Consider the following 17219-nt stretch of genomic DNA (forward strand, 5'->3'; position numbering starts at 1 on the left):
GTGGGGGGTGTCCTGAAGGTGGGGAGAACAGGTTCTCTCAGGAAGGTATGGGGTGTGGGTTAGCCCACTAACTAGAAGCAGAGATGAAGGAGGCAAAAAAGTTTATCAATCAGTCAAACCACCACCGATCAATCCATTCCTGCCCCCAAGCCCAACAAGGGCTAGTCCACTCATTGGGGGTATTTCGAAGGAAAAAGTGGCGGCTTGGAGGTAAAACGGTGGGGCGCTGGAGAGCTGGGGCCGGGCTCCCCAGGGGCCCGGCTCCCCAGGGGCCCCTCCGGCTTCCCCGCTCGGCGGAGGCGGTGGAACGTGCAGGCGCTGGCGTCCGGGGCGGCGTGGGGCGCGCCGGGCGAGTCCCCGCTTGCAGGAAGCGCGGGGGGGGGGAGCCCCCCAACCTCCCTCCGTCCCCGGGCAGGTGGAACGGGTTCGCGCCTCGCGACCCAGGGAAAGAGGCCCTGGGGGCGTGCGGGGGGGCGGGGCGGTGGCCGGGCGAGGCGCGTCTCTCATTGGCCTCTCGGAGCCGCCCGTCGCGCGCCGCTTTTATAAAGCAGCCACGGGAGCCGGCAGGTCGCAAGCCACGCTCCTGACGCCCCACTCTGCTCTGCTCGCTGAGCCCGCCCGCCCGCGCCCACCATGGCCACCATTCAGCAGCTGGTAGGAAGATGGCGCTTAGTGGAGAGCAAAGGCTTTGACGAATACATGAAGGAAGTAGGTGAGGCTCCCGGCAAGGCGGCGCCTGTAACGTGGCGAGTGGGTGTCTGTTCCTAGGTCGCCTTCAGCGTGCTGAGCTCAGCGGCGGGGTATGCTCGGCTGTCCACCCCAAACCCCTGTACCCCCATCCATCCCCCAGCCCCCACCCTCCACCCCCACCAGCACGTGGCCAAGCCGCCGGGAGAGCGGCGAGCGCTTACCGCCTGCCTGCGGATTCTGGGATGTTCCGTCTCGTGGGCCACCCAGCTCTCTTCTAGTTTTCCCTAGCGCACGCGGCAGCCGCCCGCACTGCTTCCTGTCCTTAGCGCGCTCCTCTTCCTCCCACCCCAAGCTTCACTTCTTTCGACCCCCTTCAGACAGCCCCCGTAACTTTCCCTCTTTTTCTTTTCCTACCGCTCATCTTCCCTGCTCCTGCCGCCATCCTGCCATCCTGCCTCTCCCGCTCGCCCCATCGTGGCCGCACCCACTCCTTCTTTCCCACCTTGCTCCCGCATTGCCTCATCTTTTGTTCCTAGATGGCGTCCGGGTCCCCTCTTCTCCACGGGGCGCGGTTTCCAGCAGAAACCCTTTAGAAGGTCTGAGTGGGGCTACAGCTTCGGCTTTCGTTCTGCCCTTGGCCGCCTCTCCCCCAACCCGCAGGCCCTCTGCCCGCCTTCACGGAGCGAACCGGGCCCTTTGGTTTGGAGCGGCTCCGGGTGGAGCGTCGGTTATCCTCGCCTCCGGGGCCGCAGAGCGGCGCTCAGAGGCGTGGCGCGGGCGACGCCGACCTTCTGCTGGCACTGCCCGCCCTGCGCGCCGCGGTGGGCAGGTGGCCTCTCCGAGGGCAACTGTGGGGCCTGCTGGGCCCACGGATGGCCACGCGCTGCTGCCCTGCCCTCTGCGTCTCGAGGGTGAGGGGCCTAGAGGCAGGGAGTGGGTTTTATTGGAAAACCGCATCAGAAACTGCAGAGCCCTCCTGCGGCTGCTTTCCAACTGCATGCCAGATGGGTGTGGCCCCGCAGAAGGCCCCGCAGAAGGCCCCTGACTGCTTAAAGCCTTTCTAGGCAGTGGGAGTCTCTGTAGGGAGATTCCAGTTCTCCCTCTCAAATTGTGCTTGATTCTCTTACTGTCCTTTTCTAAGCCAGCGACAACGACTATATGCCGGTTGACACATTGGGTGGATTAGCAAACAAAAGTGGACCTTTGTCACAGGCCACTAGGAAGTGGGATGGAGTACTGTAGCATGGATCTTCTCTGAAAAGGGGCGTCTAGCCCTAAGACAACTCTGGGACCCTGAGGGTGCTTTGGAAGCTGCCCATCCCACAAAGGTTAACATAATTGCTTTCTGGTGCAGAAGTTACTACGGAGACAGACCCTCTACTGAAACCTAGTCCCTGTGCACTTAAGAAAACCTCCTTCATTAGCCTTTATCCGAGACAATGACAGGTGAAGGCTGGTTCTGTGGTGAATCGTGAGTGTATTTATGATTCTGTGAGTAAAAGTAGAATGCAGTCTTTTTCTTTTTGGCACTATAAATCTAGATCAAGATAACTCTGGAAAAAGCCAATTACTGCACTCCTATCCAAGAGATGTTGGTGTGTGTTCACTTGTGTGAGGACCAAATAAAGAATGCTGTTTCTCTGCCCTTTGAAAGTGAACGTGTTCATTGGGTGGTTTATTTCCAGGGTTCTAGAGTCATGAAAGTTGCCAAGGCTGAATTCATTAGAGAGCAATCAAGGTGTGGGAAGAGCAGAGCCCTGTATTTGTCCAAAGTGAGAATTAATGACTCATCTAACAACACGAGACACCAGCCTCCACACTGACAAAAGAGAAGGCACCAAGAGGACATTGCAAGCCTAGCTGAGTTTTTATCATCAAGCCAGTTATTCTGCTTAGGTTGTAGTCTCATCTGTGAAACCAGAATTTGGCCTAGATCTAAGTTTCCTTATAATGTTAACATTAGGGAGAAACACATAGATTATAAATTAAATATGATATCAATATAGTAATTGAGTTACACAGCTCTGAAATGTTTTTGAGGATAAAATTTTCCCTATTTATTAGCATCACGATTGTGTAAGTTAAGTCTTTTTTTTTTTTTTTTTATTCGACAGAGATAGAGACAGCCAGCGAGAGAGGGAACACAAGCAGGGGGAGTGGGAGAGGAAGAAGCAGGCTCATAGTGGAGGAGCCTGATGTGGGGCTCGATCCCAGAACTCAGGGATCACGCCCTGAGCCGAAGGCAGACGCTTAACCGCTGTGCCACCCAGGCGCCCCTGTGTAGTTAAGTCTTAAAACACCGTGCTATTTGAACAGAACTGATTTGGATTTTGTGTAGTTATTAATCAGATACTTATCAAGAGCTTTGTATGTGTCAGACTGTGTGCTACAGTCATATAATACAGTGTTTGGCAGAATTGAGTAAATCCATTTTGGAAGTCCAGATTTCTTCCCTAACTTTCTGAAGGCCAGCATAGCACGGTGGCCAAGAGCTTAATATTTGGAGCCAAACTGCCTGCTCTGTTGGTTCCAGCTCCATCACTTCCTAGCTGAATGAGCTTGGGTAAGTTACTTCAGTGCCTCCTGTTCTCATCTGGTAAAATGGGAACAGTGCTATCCACCTCTCAAACAGTTGTTGCAAGGCTTCCATTGCTTATTATATGTTAAGTGCTGGCACATGGTAAGCGCTGGATATGTGTTTACATTTGTTATTGAGAAGTGAATAAGTGAAAACATGTACAACACAGTAACTGCAATTGAATTACTGCATTTATTTTGTAAACTATAGCTTTGGTCTTCCTGTTACTTAACTTGATAAAACATTCTGTAGGAGTGGGAATGGCTCTTCGAAAAGTGGGTTCAATGGCCAAACCAGATTGTATCATCTCTTCTGATGGCAAAAACCTCACCATAAAAACTGAGAGCACTTTGAAAACAACACAGTTTTCATGTAACCTGGGAGAGAAGTTTGAAGAAACTACAGCTGATGGCAGAAAAACTCAGGTCAGTCATAATTTAACAAAATCGTGAAGGCTTATAGAATGATAGATTGTGTTAATATTCTTAGTGTTTATAGGCAGAACTTAATGAAAGTAAAATTATTTTATGAATTGAGTTTGACCAATTAGTGAAAATACCAGCTTCATAACTTAGTCTATTTTGAAAAAATAGTTTAAGGAACATGAGAGAGAATAAATGTCTCTTATATGGGAGTTTAGATTGAAAAGCACAAACTATATTATTAATAAAATCAGTATGGGTTAATGAAGTGGACCCAGAAAGGAAAAGATGAAAAAATGTTGATTAAGGAAGTTATAAGCCATGGTATCTCTCTGGTAAACATACCTTGGAAGACTAAAAAGTGTATTTTTGCAGACTGTCTGCAACTTCACAGACGGTGCATTGGTTCAACATCAGGAATGGGATGGGAAGGAAAGCACAATAACAAGAAAATTGGAAAATGGGAAATTAGTGGTGGTAAGTGCCAAACTTCTTATGTTTTATTAGGCTTCTTGTTTGCATTCAGAGTTCATGTAACTGTTCAATATCACTGATCATGAACATGAGAACTAGGTTTGGGTAGGAAAGAATTGCAAAATAACAAGGTAAACACTAGAACACTAATAAAGAAGAAAGCCTTTTGTGGGGGCAGAGATGTGAGATGATGTGGAAGAGGATGTACCTGGAGCTGGGTTTAGTCCATGCTCACTGCCGCATTACAGTAAAATCCTGGGCAAGCCACCGAACTCCCCTCATGGGCATACATCTGCCCACTTCTTTAAAATAAGGAACAACATTTGCCAAGATCAAATGAATACTTGACATTTTGCAAATCAATACTTTAGTTTGCAGTAAAGCATACATGCATTATAAGCAAAATAACAGGTTCTAGCTTTTCAAACCCAGGCATTCTAAAATTCATTTTCTCCATCTATGAAGTAGATTACAAAGTTTTGTAGAATGCTGATCCTAGTATTTAACTACTACCATTGCTCTGCGATGCAAGACTAACCTAATTCTTTAATATCGTCCTTTCTTCTAGGAATGCGTCATGAACAATGTCACCTGTACTCGGGTCTATGAAAAAGTAGAGTAAAAATTCCATCATCATTTTGGGGAGGAATTAGCTGTGAGGATGAACGAGCTCAGTTCAATGAGCAAATCTCCATACTGCTTTTTTTTTTCATTACTGTGTTCAATTATCTTTATCACAAACATTTTACATGCAACTATTTCAAAGTGTTGATTTAATTAGGATCATCCCTTTGGTTAGTAAATAAATGTGTTTGTGCTACGCCAGTGTTGTATGCTTTTTTTTTTTAGCTTCCTTGGAAATTAGTGGTGAATTTTAATAAGTATGAATTGAATAAATTCTGGGGTAGACTTGAGGGTACTATATTGAGATTATATTTTAGTAATTTATGTGTAGAGCTCCTTCTGTGGCAAATGCACTACCAATCATTTAAGCTTGCCCTACACTATTTGAACTCTGTATCAACTCAAGAATCTTACATTTCTGGCAAAAGACTATTCTCATTAAAAAAGAGCTACATGAACTTTATTATTTAAATATCAGAGTAAAAGTTAAATTACCATCGTTGACCAATGATCATACTTTTAATAGCACACTTATAACTGTTCAGGAATTCTGCAGCCCTAAATTCCTTTAATTAACTTTCTGAGGACCTACCATGTGCCAGAACGTGTTCCAGGGGTTCAGACATATCTGGACACAAGGTTAAATCATTGCCCTCACTGTGAGGAGAAACACCAGCTTTGGAAGAGCAGAGTGGGTTCCTTAACAAAAGCCGTAGAAGTAATACAGCTCTAAAATACTAACTGTGTGCATATATAAAGAATAACTAGAATTCTAGTGCACACCTGTTCTGCTTCTCAAACCCAAATACAAACATCTACAGTTCACATTTGGAGAAGTAGCTTGTAGACATTGGGCTAAAGCCTTGTGTTCATAATCACCAGAGCAATACTTAGGGGAGCTGATACCATTATCTCTATTCAGCAAATAAGAAAACAGGTTTCAACTAGCTAATCTGTTCAAGGACATAGGAATTAGTAGAGCTGGACTGGGAACCCACATCTCACGGAGTCCACTCAGTCATTCTACAACACTGCCTCTCATCAGCCTGTATTAAGACCCTGAGTCTGTTATGTCCCTCAGTGTAATAATTGAGACTCTTGTGAAACCACTCTGAAATGTTAGCTGGTAAGTATCTTAAGAATACTGAAAGCTAGCAGTCAGGGAAAAGAGCTCAGCTCACTGACCCTCCAGGCCTATGCTGTCTAGTATGTAACCATGAGCCACCAGTGGCTACTGAGCACTTGAAATGTGGCTCGTCTCAACTGAGATGTGTTGAAAGTAAAGTACACATGGGATTTCAAAAACGTGATACAAAAAAGGGTGAAATGCCTCCTTTTAAAAATATCGATTACATGTTGAAGTAACATTTCTGGATAGAGTTGGTTACCTAAATATTATATATTAAAAATAATTTTACCTGTTCCTTAGGGTTTTTTTAACATGGCTAGGGAAAATTTTAAAATTACATGTGCTGGCATTTTTGTGTCCATGTCTTTTTATTGGCCGGTGCTGCTCTAAACTTCCTTTTCTATTTGAATTTCCATCTTATTTTAGTCTTCATGCTAGAGTTCCTCTTTCATCCTCTTTTTTCACTTCTAATAATAGTGTACGCTGACTACAACCCTCCCTGAACCAAACACCGGGCCAAGTATTTCCAGAGTTTTGTAATTCTCAGAACCACGCTAGATTATGTGCATTAACTATAGTTTTCTGCCTTGTTTAGATAAGGAAACTAGGGCTTAGAGTCTAGGTAATGGGGCTGCAAGCCATACAGTGAGCACAAGTGAGAGCGCAGATTGGAGCACAAGTTCATCTGATGGTCAAGCCTGTGCTACTAATAACTGTCATTCAGGAATTCTGTCACCCTGTTTAATGCCTGTACTGCCTCAGTTTGTGGACTGTGGAGTGTTGCTTGAGGAACAGTAGGCTCATGTTTCTTACATGGGAGCTGTTGACATTTTGGGTGAGAGAATTTTTCACTGTGCTGGAGTATGGCAAGCATCATAAGACTTTTAGCATCCTAAGATCATGGCCACAGAATGCTCATGGTTCCCATCAGTCTACCCCAAACACCCCCTACATTTCCATATGTCCTATAAGGGTATGGTATCATACCCATTTGAAAACCCTGGGTAGAGCAAATGTATCTCAACTTTATATTTCCTGGTGTCAATTAAGCCCTTCTTTCTGCTAAGCGATTATTTAATGTCAGTTGACCTCTTAGCAAAAGATATAAAGTAGTGCCTTCATTGAACATTTCTGTATTCTCTTAACTAGTTCTACAACACATAGGATCTCTTGGGAGATTCGCTTTTACCCCAGATCTATCAGATCTCCTATTTTCTTTTCTATGCGTCAACAATAACCCACTGGACATTTCCCTATGGATGCCGTGTTTAATTTCAAACTAGTTACATCTTTCTAAAATATAATGTGCTGATGTAACTGTTTGAGCTATGGAAGCAGACAGTCCTGTAATTCAGTTCTGGCTCTCCACCCTTTAAGAACTCTAACTCAGGGCAAGTTACTTGACTTCTGATCCTTAGTTACCTTATTTGTAAAAAGACACTACATTACCTGACTCATAGAATTGTTTTGAATATTAAATGAGATAATGTATGTAAAGCACTTAGCCCAGGGCCCAGCACAGAGAAAAGGCCCAGCGTCTCTCCAGTACCGCTCAATAGAACTCTGCAATGAAACAGGCTATCCACAATCCAATACAGTGGCCACTAGCCACATGTTTGTGGGTATTGAGCACTTTAAATGCAGAAGTGCATTTGAGGAATTGAATTTTTTGTTAAAATTTAATCAATTAAAATGTAAATTTAAGTACCCATGATGCTAACCTCATGTTTTCCAAAACCAAATTTCTTATCTTTGATCCCAAACCTACTCCTCTTGCAGCATTCTCCATTTCAATACATGGGACTGGCATTTTTCCAGTTCCAAACCTAAAAGCCTGAGAGTGATCTTTAATTCCTTTCTTTTTGATAGTATATCTAATCCATTAGCAAATTATTTCAGCTTTACCTTCAGAATATATTTAGAACTCAGTTACTTTTCACCTCTTCTGCAAATACCACGCTGGTTCAAACACCACCATCTCTCCTCTGCTCTCCTGTTGGCATATTTATTCTCCCAGAGCTATCATTTTAAAAAACAGCATTAAAATATATACTCCTCTGTTAAGAAGCTGAAGTCTTTACAGAGGTCCTATCGAATCTTGTCTGTGTCTCCCAAATTCCCAACATCCCCTCCTGATTTCTTCTCCTACCGCTCTCCTCTCAAACATTTCCCTTCAGCCACTGACTGCTGACGCAAGTGTGCTGCCTCAGGATGTTTGCGCTTGTTGCCTCTGCCTGTAACAATCTTTCGTGAGGAATCTGCAGCCCAGGCTTCTCAGCTTTCTCACTTCCTTCAGGTCTCTTCTCAAATGTCACCCTAGCAATGAGTCATTCCCAGATCACACTATATATAATAGCTATCACCCCTCCCCCATACTGTCTATTCCCTCACACTGTCCTTGCCCTTACTTGTCCTAACCATATATTTAATTTAAAACAAAATGGGGGGGCGCACCTGGGTGGCTCAGTCGTTAAGCATCTGCCTTCAGCTCAGGGCATGATCCCAGGGTCCTGGGATGGAGCCCCACTTCGGGCTCCCTGCTCTGCTGGGAGCCTGCTTCTTCCTCTCCCACTCCCCCTGCTTGTGTTCCCTCTCTCGCTGGCTGTCTCTCTCACTGTCAAATAAATAAATAAAATCTTAAAATGGGGGGAATTATTATCCATCTCTCCCACTGGAAAGTACGCTCCATTATGAAGGGACTTTGTTTTTACAGTGTTCGCTCTTTAGTACTCAATTAGAAAGCATCTTGGCACACAGAAGATAATAAATATTTGTTGAATGTAAATTCTTTTTTTTTAAAGACTTTATTTGTCAGAGAAAGAGAGAGAGAGACAGAGCACAAGCAGGGGGAGTGGCAGGCAGAGGGAGAAGCAGGCTCCCCGCTGAGTAGGGAGCCTGATGTGGGACTCTATCCCAGGACCCTGGGATCATGACCTGAGCTGAAGGCAGACGCTTAACCCACTAGGCCACCCAGGTGTCCCTAAATTCCTTAATTAATGGCTTCTTTGTGCCTGTTTAACGTATTTTAATATTATTTAAGACCCTTTATGATTTTGCTTCAATTTATTTTTGAAAACTATATTTCTTACCCTTCATACACATCATTCAAATTTCATTGGGTCTTTTACTTATCCTAGAAGTAATGTGCTTGATGACTACAGAATATGAATGAAATAGGGAGTAAGGTATTCATGCCCTCATTTTCCTGAACTGGTATGTCATGACATTCTGCTTTACCAGGAAATAGGCTGCCCAATTTTGGTCAGCATTTAAAATTTATTTTACTACAGCTGAGTACTGCCAACAGGCAATATCTGTCAAAGAACTTCACCCGAGTTCTTTGTGGAACATGGTACAAATTAGATACAATTTACTACAAATAAAATAGTTTCACATAAATCAAACCCTCACCAAAGAAAAACGTACAGCCAAGAGATGACTTAACCTTTGGATTAAATCCTTGAGTGGTACGAGGCCTACAAGTTCATACGTTTCCTTTAAACAGAATCTGAGTGCCTAAGGATGAATGGTTATGGTGAATCACGACCGTGTGATCTTTGTAGGCAGTGTGAGGCTTTGTTATGTGCAAGTCTAATTATGTTGCATTTATTGTTAACTTATTCCGTGGTTTCTTGAGTCTTAATGTCAACTGTTCTCTCAAAATCTGGTGTTTGTGCTATAATCAAAAAAAGGTTGGGAACCATGTCTTTAGTGCCTAGATTTTAATGCTGCCTACACAACTTACATTATTACTCAATTCCTGCTGCTTATTGATCAATGATTATTAATGTTCGTTGCATTTTAAATTCACTTTTAAGTTCATGGGAATAATGGTGGCTTTTCCCTGGGTTTCATGTACTCACTGTTCTCCTTTCTTAGTGTTGCCGTCTTAGAATTCACTGCCATTTGGTGGGTCATGTGTGATTTGGGTTAGTAGGAAGAAATGATGAAACTGATAGACTGGTTTAAAAAGCTGAGTGACACATGTTTTGAAACATTGTGAAAGGCAGGGTGGTATGACTCCTCACTGGTCCCACAGCAACTGGAAAATAAATTGAGTCTTATGACAGCTGGTCTGTCAGGACCAGTCAGCAGATCATATGTGAATATTTACTTGGGATCAAGCCCATCTCTTCCTCTCATACCTCCTCTGCACACTTTGAAAATGTCTGAGAAGAGAATAATAATATTTTGAAAAGAGTACTTACTATGGTGCTGGTGCCAGTGAACAAGACAGAGCAGGGTAAGAGTCCTTTTTCATGGAACTCACATTCTAGTGTGGGAAGATAGAACACAGACAATTATAACAAATGGCATAGAGTGATAAATGCAGCAACAAAAAATATGAAAACAGTTTTGTGATAAGTAGTGTGATAAATAGTAGTGTGAGTAGGGTTGAAGCTACTTTATTTGGGATGGTCAGGGAAGTCCTTTCAGGAAGGTAATTTTTAAATTGAGACCTGAATAAGGAGCGGAAAGTAAGCAAGTAAGTATCTGGGGACATAGCATTCTAGGCAGAGAGGTTAGCAATGACAATAGCCCTGTGTGGGGACAAAGTGGGACAGTGACAGAAGTTTATTGAAAGAGAAGCAATGATGGACAAAATGTAGTCTAATGTTCTACATTAGGAGACAGAGCATGTAGGATCTGGTAGCTGCTAGTGAGGAATCTGGAATTATCTGTGGGTCAAGAGAAACGATTGGAGGGTCTCAAGTAGGAAATGACAAAAGACAAAAAACAAAAAAAAAAAACAAACCCAAACAAACCTAGTTTCACTTTCAGTAATGGAAAACTTGATATTTAGAAATAACTCTCCTATGAAAAACAAGTGAAAATACTGGACCAAATATTTTAAAATTTTTCTTTCAAGCGACGGAGACATAATAAAATAGTGAGGAATTATTTGGCATAGATTTGGGAATCAAGAGACACAAGTTCAACTGACAGGGCTGGTTTTGCCATGGATCATTTATTTGTGGCTCCAACAGTGGCTGAGAGGCTGAATTGTACTTTTGATAACAAAGGAAATAATTGGCCTTTGTCTAATGATTAGATGAGCTAACTTCATCTTCTACTGAATTAGAAAAAGAGGTCCTAATAGTTCAAAATTTAGGTATGAGGATGTTCATCCGAGTGCTATTTACTCTAGCTGAGGATTGAAAAGCAGAGAACTTTCTAGAAATGGGTAACTGCTTAAATAATAATGGCATGGGCATATGATAAAATACTAACAGGCATAAAAAAAAGACTACTAAGATCTTGTTAAAATTGTAAATGAGATTGTTTTCTTAAATTCTCTTTCTGAGAGTTCATTGTTAGTATATAAAAAGGCAGGAGAGGCGTGGAGGGTGGAGTGCTCACCTGCAGACGCTAGAGAGAGAATACAAAAATGGCGCCCGCCCACACTTGCACCGCAAGGCAGAGGGAGAGTGCAAAGATGGCGCAAGCCCTTGCTGCTGCTGCAAGGGAGGGAGAATGCAAAAATGCTGCCTGCCTGTGCCTCCAGTCCGGAGAGAGTCCCAACAAGCTTCCGCACCTCCCGCAGATGACTTAAGGTTAGCAAATATCTCCCTTGCATATGGTCTAGGCGCTTTTCAATCTGCTGCTTTTGCGCTGGGTCCCGCAGCAAATGCGTCTGTGTGTGAGCCTTCTAAGAGTGGAATCTCTGTTCCCTATCGTCCTGTTTCTCCAGGAAAGTAAGCCCCATTGGTTTTCAAAGCCAGATATTTTGAAGTCTCTTCTGTCTGGTGCAAGGCCAAAGGGTTGGGGTGCCTGATGTGGGTACATACCCTAATTCCTCAGGGAGAAGCTCAGTGTTTGCGACGTGTTGCCCACCCCTGCCGCCGCCTCCTCCGGATTGCAGTTTGCTGCCCCGGGTGTGGGGTTTTTGGAGAGACCTGTCTCCGCTTCCCCTACCGGTTTTGATGTGGTCTTTTTATCTTTTGCTGTGGAGAATCTGTTCAGCTGGTTTTCAGGATTTGTTTGTTTGTTTTTCAGAGAGAATTGCCGCATATGTAGCTCTATAGATTTGTTGTGTCCATGGATGGAGGGGAGTTCAGGGTCTTCTTAGACTGCTATCTTGTACCACCCTATCCCACGTTGTTTTTTAACTTCATAATATTTAACTTTACTTCAACTATATTATTTATTTTATCAATTGCCAAATGATAACTGTTCAAGCTTTTTTGAAAAATTTTCAGTTATTAACTATGGTTCAGTGAATATTTTTATATGTTGATATAATTAGATCTTTTAAAAATATTTAAAAGGTATTTTTTACTAGGTCCCCAGAGCACTTACTCAGGATTCTTCATAGCAGGTATGAGCATTTCCTGGTTGCAGACACAGCTGACCTCAAAAAGCTGTAGAATGCAGTAGGGCCTGATTAAGGAGACTTCTACCCTAAATATTTTGCCTCCAAGAGGCACTTAAACTACTTTAACAAGGAACATGTTTTTCCTTTATACAATTAAATATCTAAAGGTAGAGAAATCTTTATTCTAAAGTCAACCCTAATGGACAAGTTGAAGGACCAATGTTTTATTTATGATGGGACAGTTTTGCTCTTCTCATTTGCTGGGCTTTATGCAAGGCTGTGGTGTTTCCTTGGGCACAATTTGAAGGGCCTGTCTTCTCATTCACATCTGTGTGGATGGCCCCGCTGGGTCATGTGAAATCTGTGTGGTTATGCCACTGATGTCCTGGTGTTTGGTGTAGTTTGTTTCTTGCTTGGTTGGTTTGTTGGTTTGTTAGTTTTCTAAAAGAAATACAAGGGAGACAAATCCCAGTGTCAAGTTTCAGAATTTTAGGAGAGTAGCAAGGATGATAGTGTTCACACAGAAATTTGGAGAAGTTACATATAAGAGAACAAAGACATCTTTCATGATTTAGATAGAGTTGGTTTGACAAAGGTTTTCAGTAAATCACACTACCAAATATAGAAACTAAGCTTGCTGACTCAGTCTATTGCACTAACCACTAAATTCAGCTTCCTTCCTTAGCCATGCAGGGCAGAAACAAGGGAAAGAAATATGCCACCCTTTCTGGAACAGGCAGACTCTGGGAAACTGCCAATTCTGGAGGCTGACCTGTATAATGCACCATTTTACAGAATGCATACCACACCCAGAAACCTTGGAGAAATCATCATAACATAGATGAGATAATCTCAAAACTTTCTGATTTCATGTTGAAATGACTAACATGTCAGTAGAAGGTTCTTAAATTCTTTAGAAGGAACTTAAATTCTTTATTCTGGAAATAGACAATGATTTTAGGATCCCAGAAAATGTAAATCTGTGTTGATTCTGTATGTGTGGGCAGTTGATGGGGAAATAGTGCTATTTCAATTCCACAAATCAGGGGCACAAAGACGCATTAAAATAAGAAATAAGACATAAGACCAGAATGAGTCAATACAATGTTAATGATGGCAATTAATCCAAGAGATGATTTTATAAAAATGTCATCAGGATATTTGCCGAGTAGAGAATCACATTATCTCTATCATGTCTCTTATTTCATTACACCTAAATTCTGTATGTCCGCAGTCATTCTTTTTTTGATCTAGGAGAAATACTTTATACCAAGAACAAACTTATATACGACTTATATATCTCATATATAAGTCATGTCTTCCTTATTGTACTAGCTTTGATTAGTTAGCCGATGAGGTCTTTCAGTCCCACCCAATGTCAGCATGCTTGAGATGGATTAATTGATTGATTCATTCATTCATTCAATTCGGCAAATGTGTATTGAGCCCCCACAACGTATCAGGCATCATGCTAGGCTGGGCATACAAAACTGAGTAAAGGTGAAAAGTTCTTGACTTTATGGAGCTTAGAGTCTGGAGGGAGAGATGGACAAAAAAACCAAAACGAATGTAATAATTATAGATTGACATGATTGCTGTGAAGGACTAAACAGGATGCTTGATGGAGAGTAACAGTGGGAACCCATAATGGGCAGGCTGCAGATAGCTTCCTGAGGAGGAGAAATTTAAGTTAAAACCTGAAGGAAGAAAAAGAGCCAGGCAGGAGATGATCAGGAGAGAGCCTTTTCAGCAGAAGGAGTCAATGGCCAGAGGATGGAAGGAACTTGGTGTGGAGCCAGGTGCGCATGAGGAGGAAGAACTGTGCTGGGCGCTGGGGAGGGTGGAAATGGACTGGGTCCAGCTCTGCTGGAAAGTTACTTGGAAGATTTAAAATGAGGTAGAATCATAGTAAAAGGTGTACACACATATCTCAATCCCTAGGGCCAGATGTATTTTTGAATTCAGAATGTGTTTTGCATTTTAGAAAGTGAATATGACGCACACATGAAACCATATAGTAACCCATCGATTATGTAACTGCCAGAGGCACCTGGGGGCGGCCCTGTAATCACACGTGTTACTATACCTGCAGTGACACATGAATATTCACACAAAGTGAGACCAATAAAGACTATACATGGCCCTGCGTCAGTTTATCTCAGGCTTTGCTGCCAAATGAGTTCAGCTCCAATTAGATTTTGCCACCAACTAAATTATTAAAAAAAAAAAAAATCAGTTTTCAGAGCTTTTGGATTTTTGGACTGGTGGATGAATGACAGATTACAGATCTGTAATTATCCTCCCCTTCCCCAATCATTTGGCTAATACTCCGTAATTCATTAATTCGACTAATTATTTTTTGAAGACCTTTCTAGGTGCCAGGTAGTGTTTTGACTGTTGAGAAATGTTTAAACATGAAAAATTCATATATTTTTATGTAGGAAAACTTCTTTTTAAAAATTAGCCATGTAAAAAATATGTATAGCTATGTAATTTTTGAATGTTAATTTTCTACAGTAAAATATTGCAACCACAGAGGCAACAAACCTGAATCAGCTAGCACAAAGCCTCTTGGTACGTAGGCTAACTTAGAAGAGCCTAGTGCCAAGTTCTTGGTCAGAGGAGAGTGAGGTGCTGGAATCGACAGTTGGCTTCCCTGAAATTCCTTCAATGTGACAGTGTCCAGAGCCTTTCCGAAGTTCCTCAGACTTGGGTTTGCCTTTGATAATTAACAGAGTGCATCTGCCTGTGAGGACATATTTGTGATATAGGATTTAGAGGAAACATGTAGAACCAGGAGTATACTTTGGATAATTCTTGTTCCGAATGATGAATTTCAATACTGTTCTTGCAATAGTGCCAGATACTGAGGTAAGAACTTCGCATGGTTTCATTTAGTCCTAAAAAATGAGGTAGATACAAATATTTATTTCCCTTTTAAGAATCCAGGAACAGAGGTCTAAAAGCAATGTGAAGTGGATACTGGAGTTGCAACCCTAGAGAGCGAGGCATGCGTGGGAGTTTACCCCCCACCCAGTACCCACCCTGCTCCGGAGGTGGCAAATAAACAATGACTGACAGGTGTGGGAGTGTGAGAGCTCAGGTCCCTTGCATCAGGTGAGGACAGCTCTGAGATGTAGGTGACACTCGGAGCGGCGCCGTCCAAGTTGAGCCAGCCCTCTGCAGCACTTTGCCTGAGCTCACACCCTGCCTTGGTTTCCTCTTCCTGCTCCTGCTTCCCCTCCACTCTTTCTCTCACCCTTACAGGTCTCTCCCAAGCACTTCCTTTAAGGAATTGCTTGCACAAAAATTCTTGCCTCCGGGTTGGCTTCTGGAGAACTCAGAGCAGCCTTGCTGAGCCCTGGGGAATTCCCGACCCGTGGAAACCATGAGAGATTTTAAAAAGTGCTGTTTAAACCATGATTTGATATATGCAGCAGTAAGTAGTTAGGACTCCCTGCTATGCGCGGCAAACGTGTACAGCAGGGACATTTCCAGCTCTTTCTCAGAGGGATCTGTGGCTAAATTCATCATGATCAGGCAGACATATATTCCAGATGGAAGGTTTCCCTTCCTGCTGTAGGGCCTCGGCTAACACCACTAACTAAGGGCCCACAGAGTGTCTGATCTGTGAAACAACATGGCCTTGGGTCAGGGCACCCACGTTCTGGTAAATGAGGTGTGACAGAGTATAAATGACCACGGAATCCGCTGATCCTACCATGAGCCACCTCACTCAGAAGATTTTAGCCGGATAGAGCACAGGACAGTCTCTTGAAGGCACAACTAAGAGTGGGGTATATGATCCTTCAGGATGCGGTTTGTACCACAGAGCAAAAGCCATTACATCCCGCTGGGTACACGCTGGGAGGAATTTAGAGGTTCAGGAACAGGAGTGGCCCTGCTCACCATTAACTCCCAGTGACCTATTTTTTATTCCTTTGGATCTGTTTTTATACTTCCAGAGCCACAGCCGTGGTTCCTCTTGGCCAGACTGTCTGCACACTGCTGGAGCCATTCTACTTACAAAGGGCTGGAGGTGCCTGAGAATTTATGTTCCCCTCCTTTCCCCACCAGCGCTGCCGGCCTTGGGTATGGCGCACAGAGCATAGCTCCCTTGTCGCAGATCGGGACAGCTCTGAGGCTGAGCTTGCCCTCTGGACCTCCCTTGTGGGACAGTCTCCACGTGAGGTCTCGTTCTTGCTCGCCTTCCTCTCCTTCCTTCTGCTTCAGAGGACCCTCACCTAACTCACTTTCTAGCGACACAAACAAAACAAATTGTGGAATCAGAACCTAGAGTTTATTTTATTCATTCTTTATCTGAATTTTAACAGGGTGTCCTGTATTTTATCTGGTAACTGTATCAGGCCACTAGCCCAAGTCTGTCTTATTCCAGTACCTATGCAGTTTTTTAAAATTAATAAATCATTTTGAACCTGTGAATCTATAAATAAATTCAGTGCACATATTATAGAATTCAAAATATAATATTATAGAGTTATATAGTAAACAGTAAATCTGCCCACCACCCAGTGCCCAGCCACCCAGGTCTCCTTTTTAGAGACAGTCATGGTAAACGGTTTCTTGTTTATCTTTCTTAAAAATATTCTTTGTAAATGCAGGCGTAATTGTGTATGTATCTCTGTAATTTGGTTTATTAGTTTAACAACATATCTTGGAGATAGGTCCTTATCAGCTAATCTAGAGCTGCCTTGTTCTCTTTAATAATTATATATTTACTTTAAAAAGACTCAATTAATAGTCATGTGGATTGTTTTTAGTTTTTTGCTCTTATAGATAGCCAAAGTCCAGGCTATGTTGTTTTATTCAATTTAAAGAGACTCCGGGGTCTAAGTATTAAAGTGCAGATCAACAGATTGAACTGCTAAATACTCCTAATAGGATTGAGGAACGATGTGGCTTCCTTGATAATTCGGTAGAACACATGAAATGTGTGGATGCTATCTATGCTATCTGACATTTAAA

General features: G+C 42.8%; 1 protein-coding gene across 1 annotated transcript; it reads left to right on the forward strand.

The window, feature by feature from the left end:
- The first annotated feature begins 549 nt into the window (after positions 1–549).
- Positions 550–4984, forward strand: FABP5 (fatty acid binding protein 5). The gene is made up of 4 exons (XM_026495832.4): positions 550–712; positions 3521–3693; positions 4066–4167; positions 4733–4984. Exons 1-4 carry the CDS (start codon positions 634–636, stop codon positions 4784–4786), a joined length of 408 nt encoding a protein of 135 aa, XP_026351617.1. The 5' UTR covers positions 550–633; the 3' UTR covers positions 4787–4984.
- Positions 4985–17219: the final 12235 nt, after the last annotated feature.

Source organism: Ursus arctos, unplaced genomic scaffold (genome assembly GCF_023065955.2).
Source record: "Ursus arctos isolate Adak ecotype North America unplaced genomic scaffold, UrsArc2.0 scaffold_6, whole genome shotgun sequence".
NCBI lineage: Eukaryota > Metazoa > Chordata > Mammalia > Carnivora > Ursidae > Ursus > Ursus arctos.

What these genes read in the sequence shown, in the direction of transcription:
- FABP5 (XM_026495832.4), top strand. Translation starts at nt 634, where the DNA reads ATGGCCACCATTCAGCAGCTGGTAGGAAGATGGCGCTTAGTGGAGAGC. An exon ending in CTGATGGCAGAAAAACTCAG is followed by an intron (nt 3,694 to 4,065) that starts GTCAGTCATAAT and finishes GTATTTTTGCAG; the next exon opens with ACTGTCTGCAACTTCACAGA. An exon ending in AAAATGGGAAATTAGTGGTG is followed by an intron (nt 4,168 to 4,732) that starts GTAAGTGCCAAA and finishes CCTTTCTTCTAG; the next exon opens with GAATGCGTCATGAACAATGT.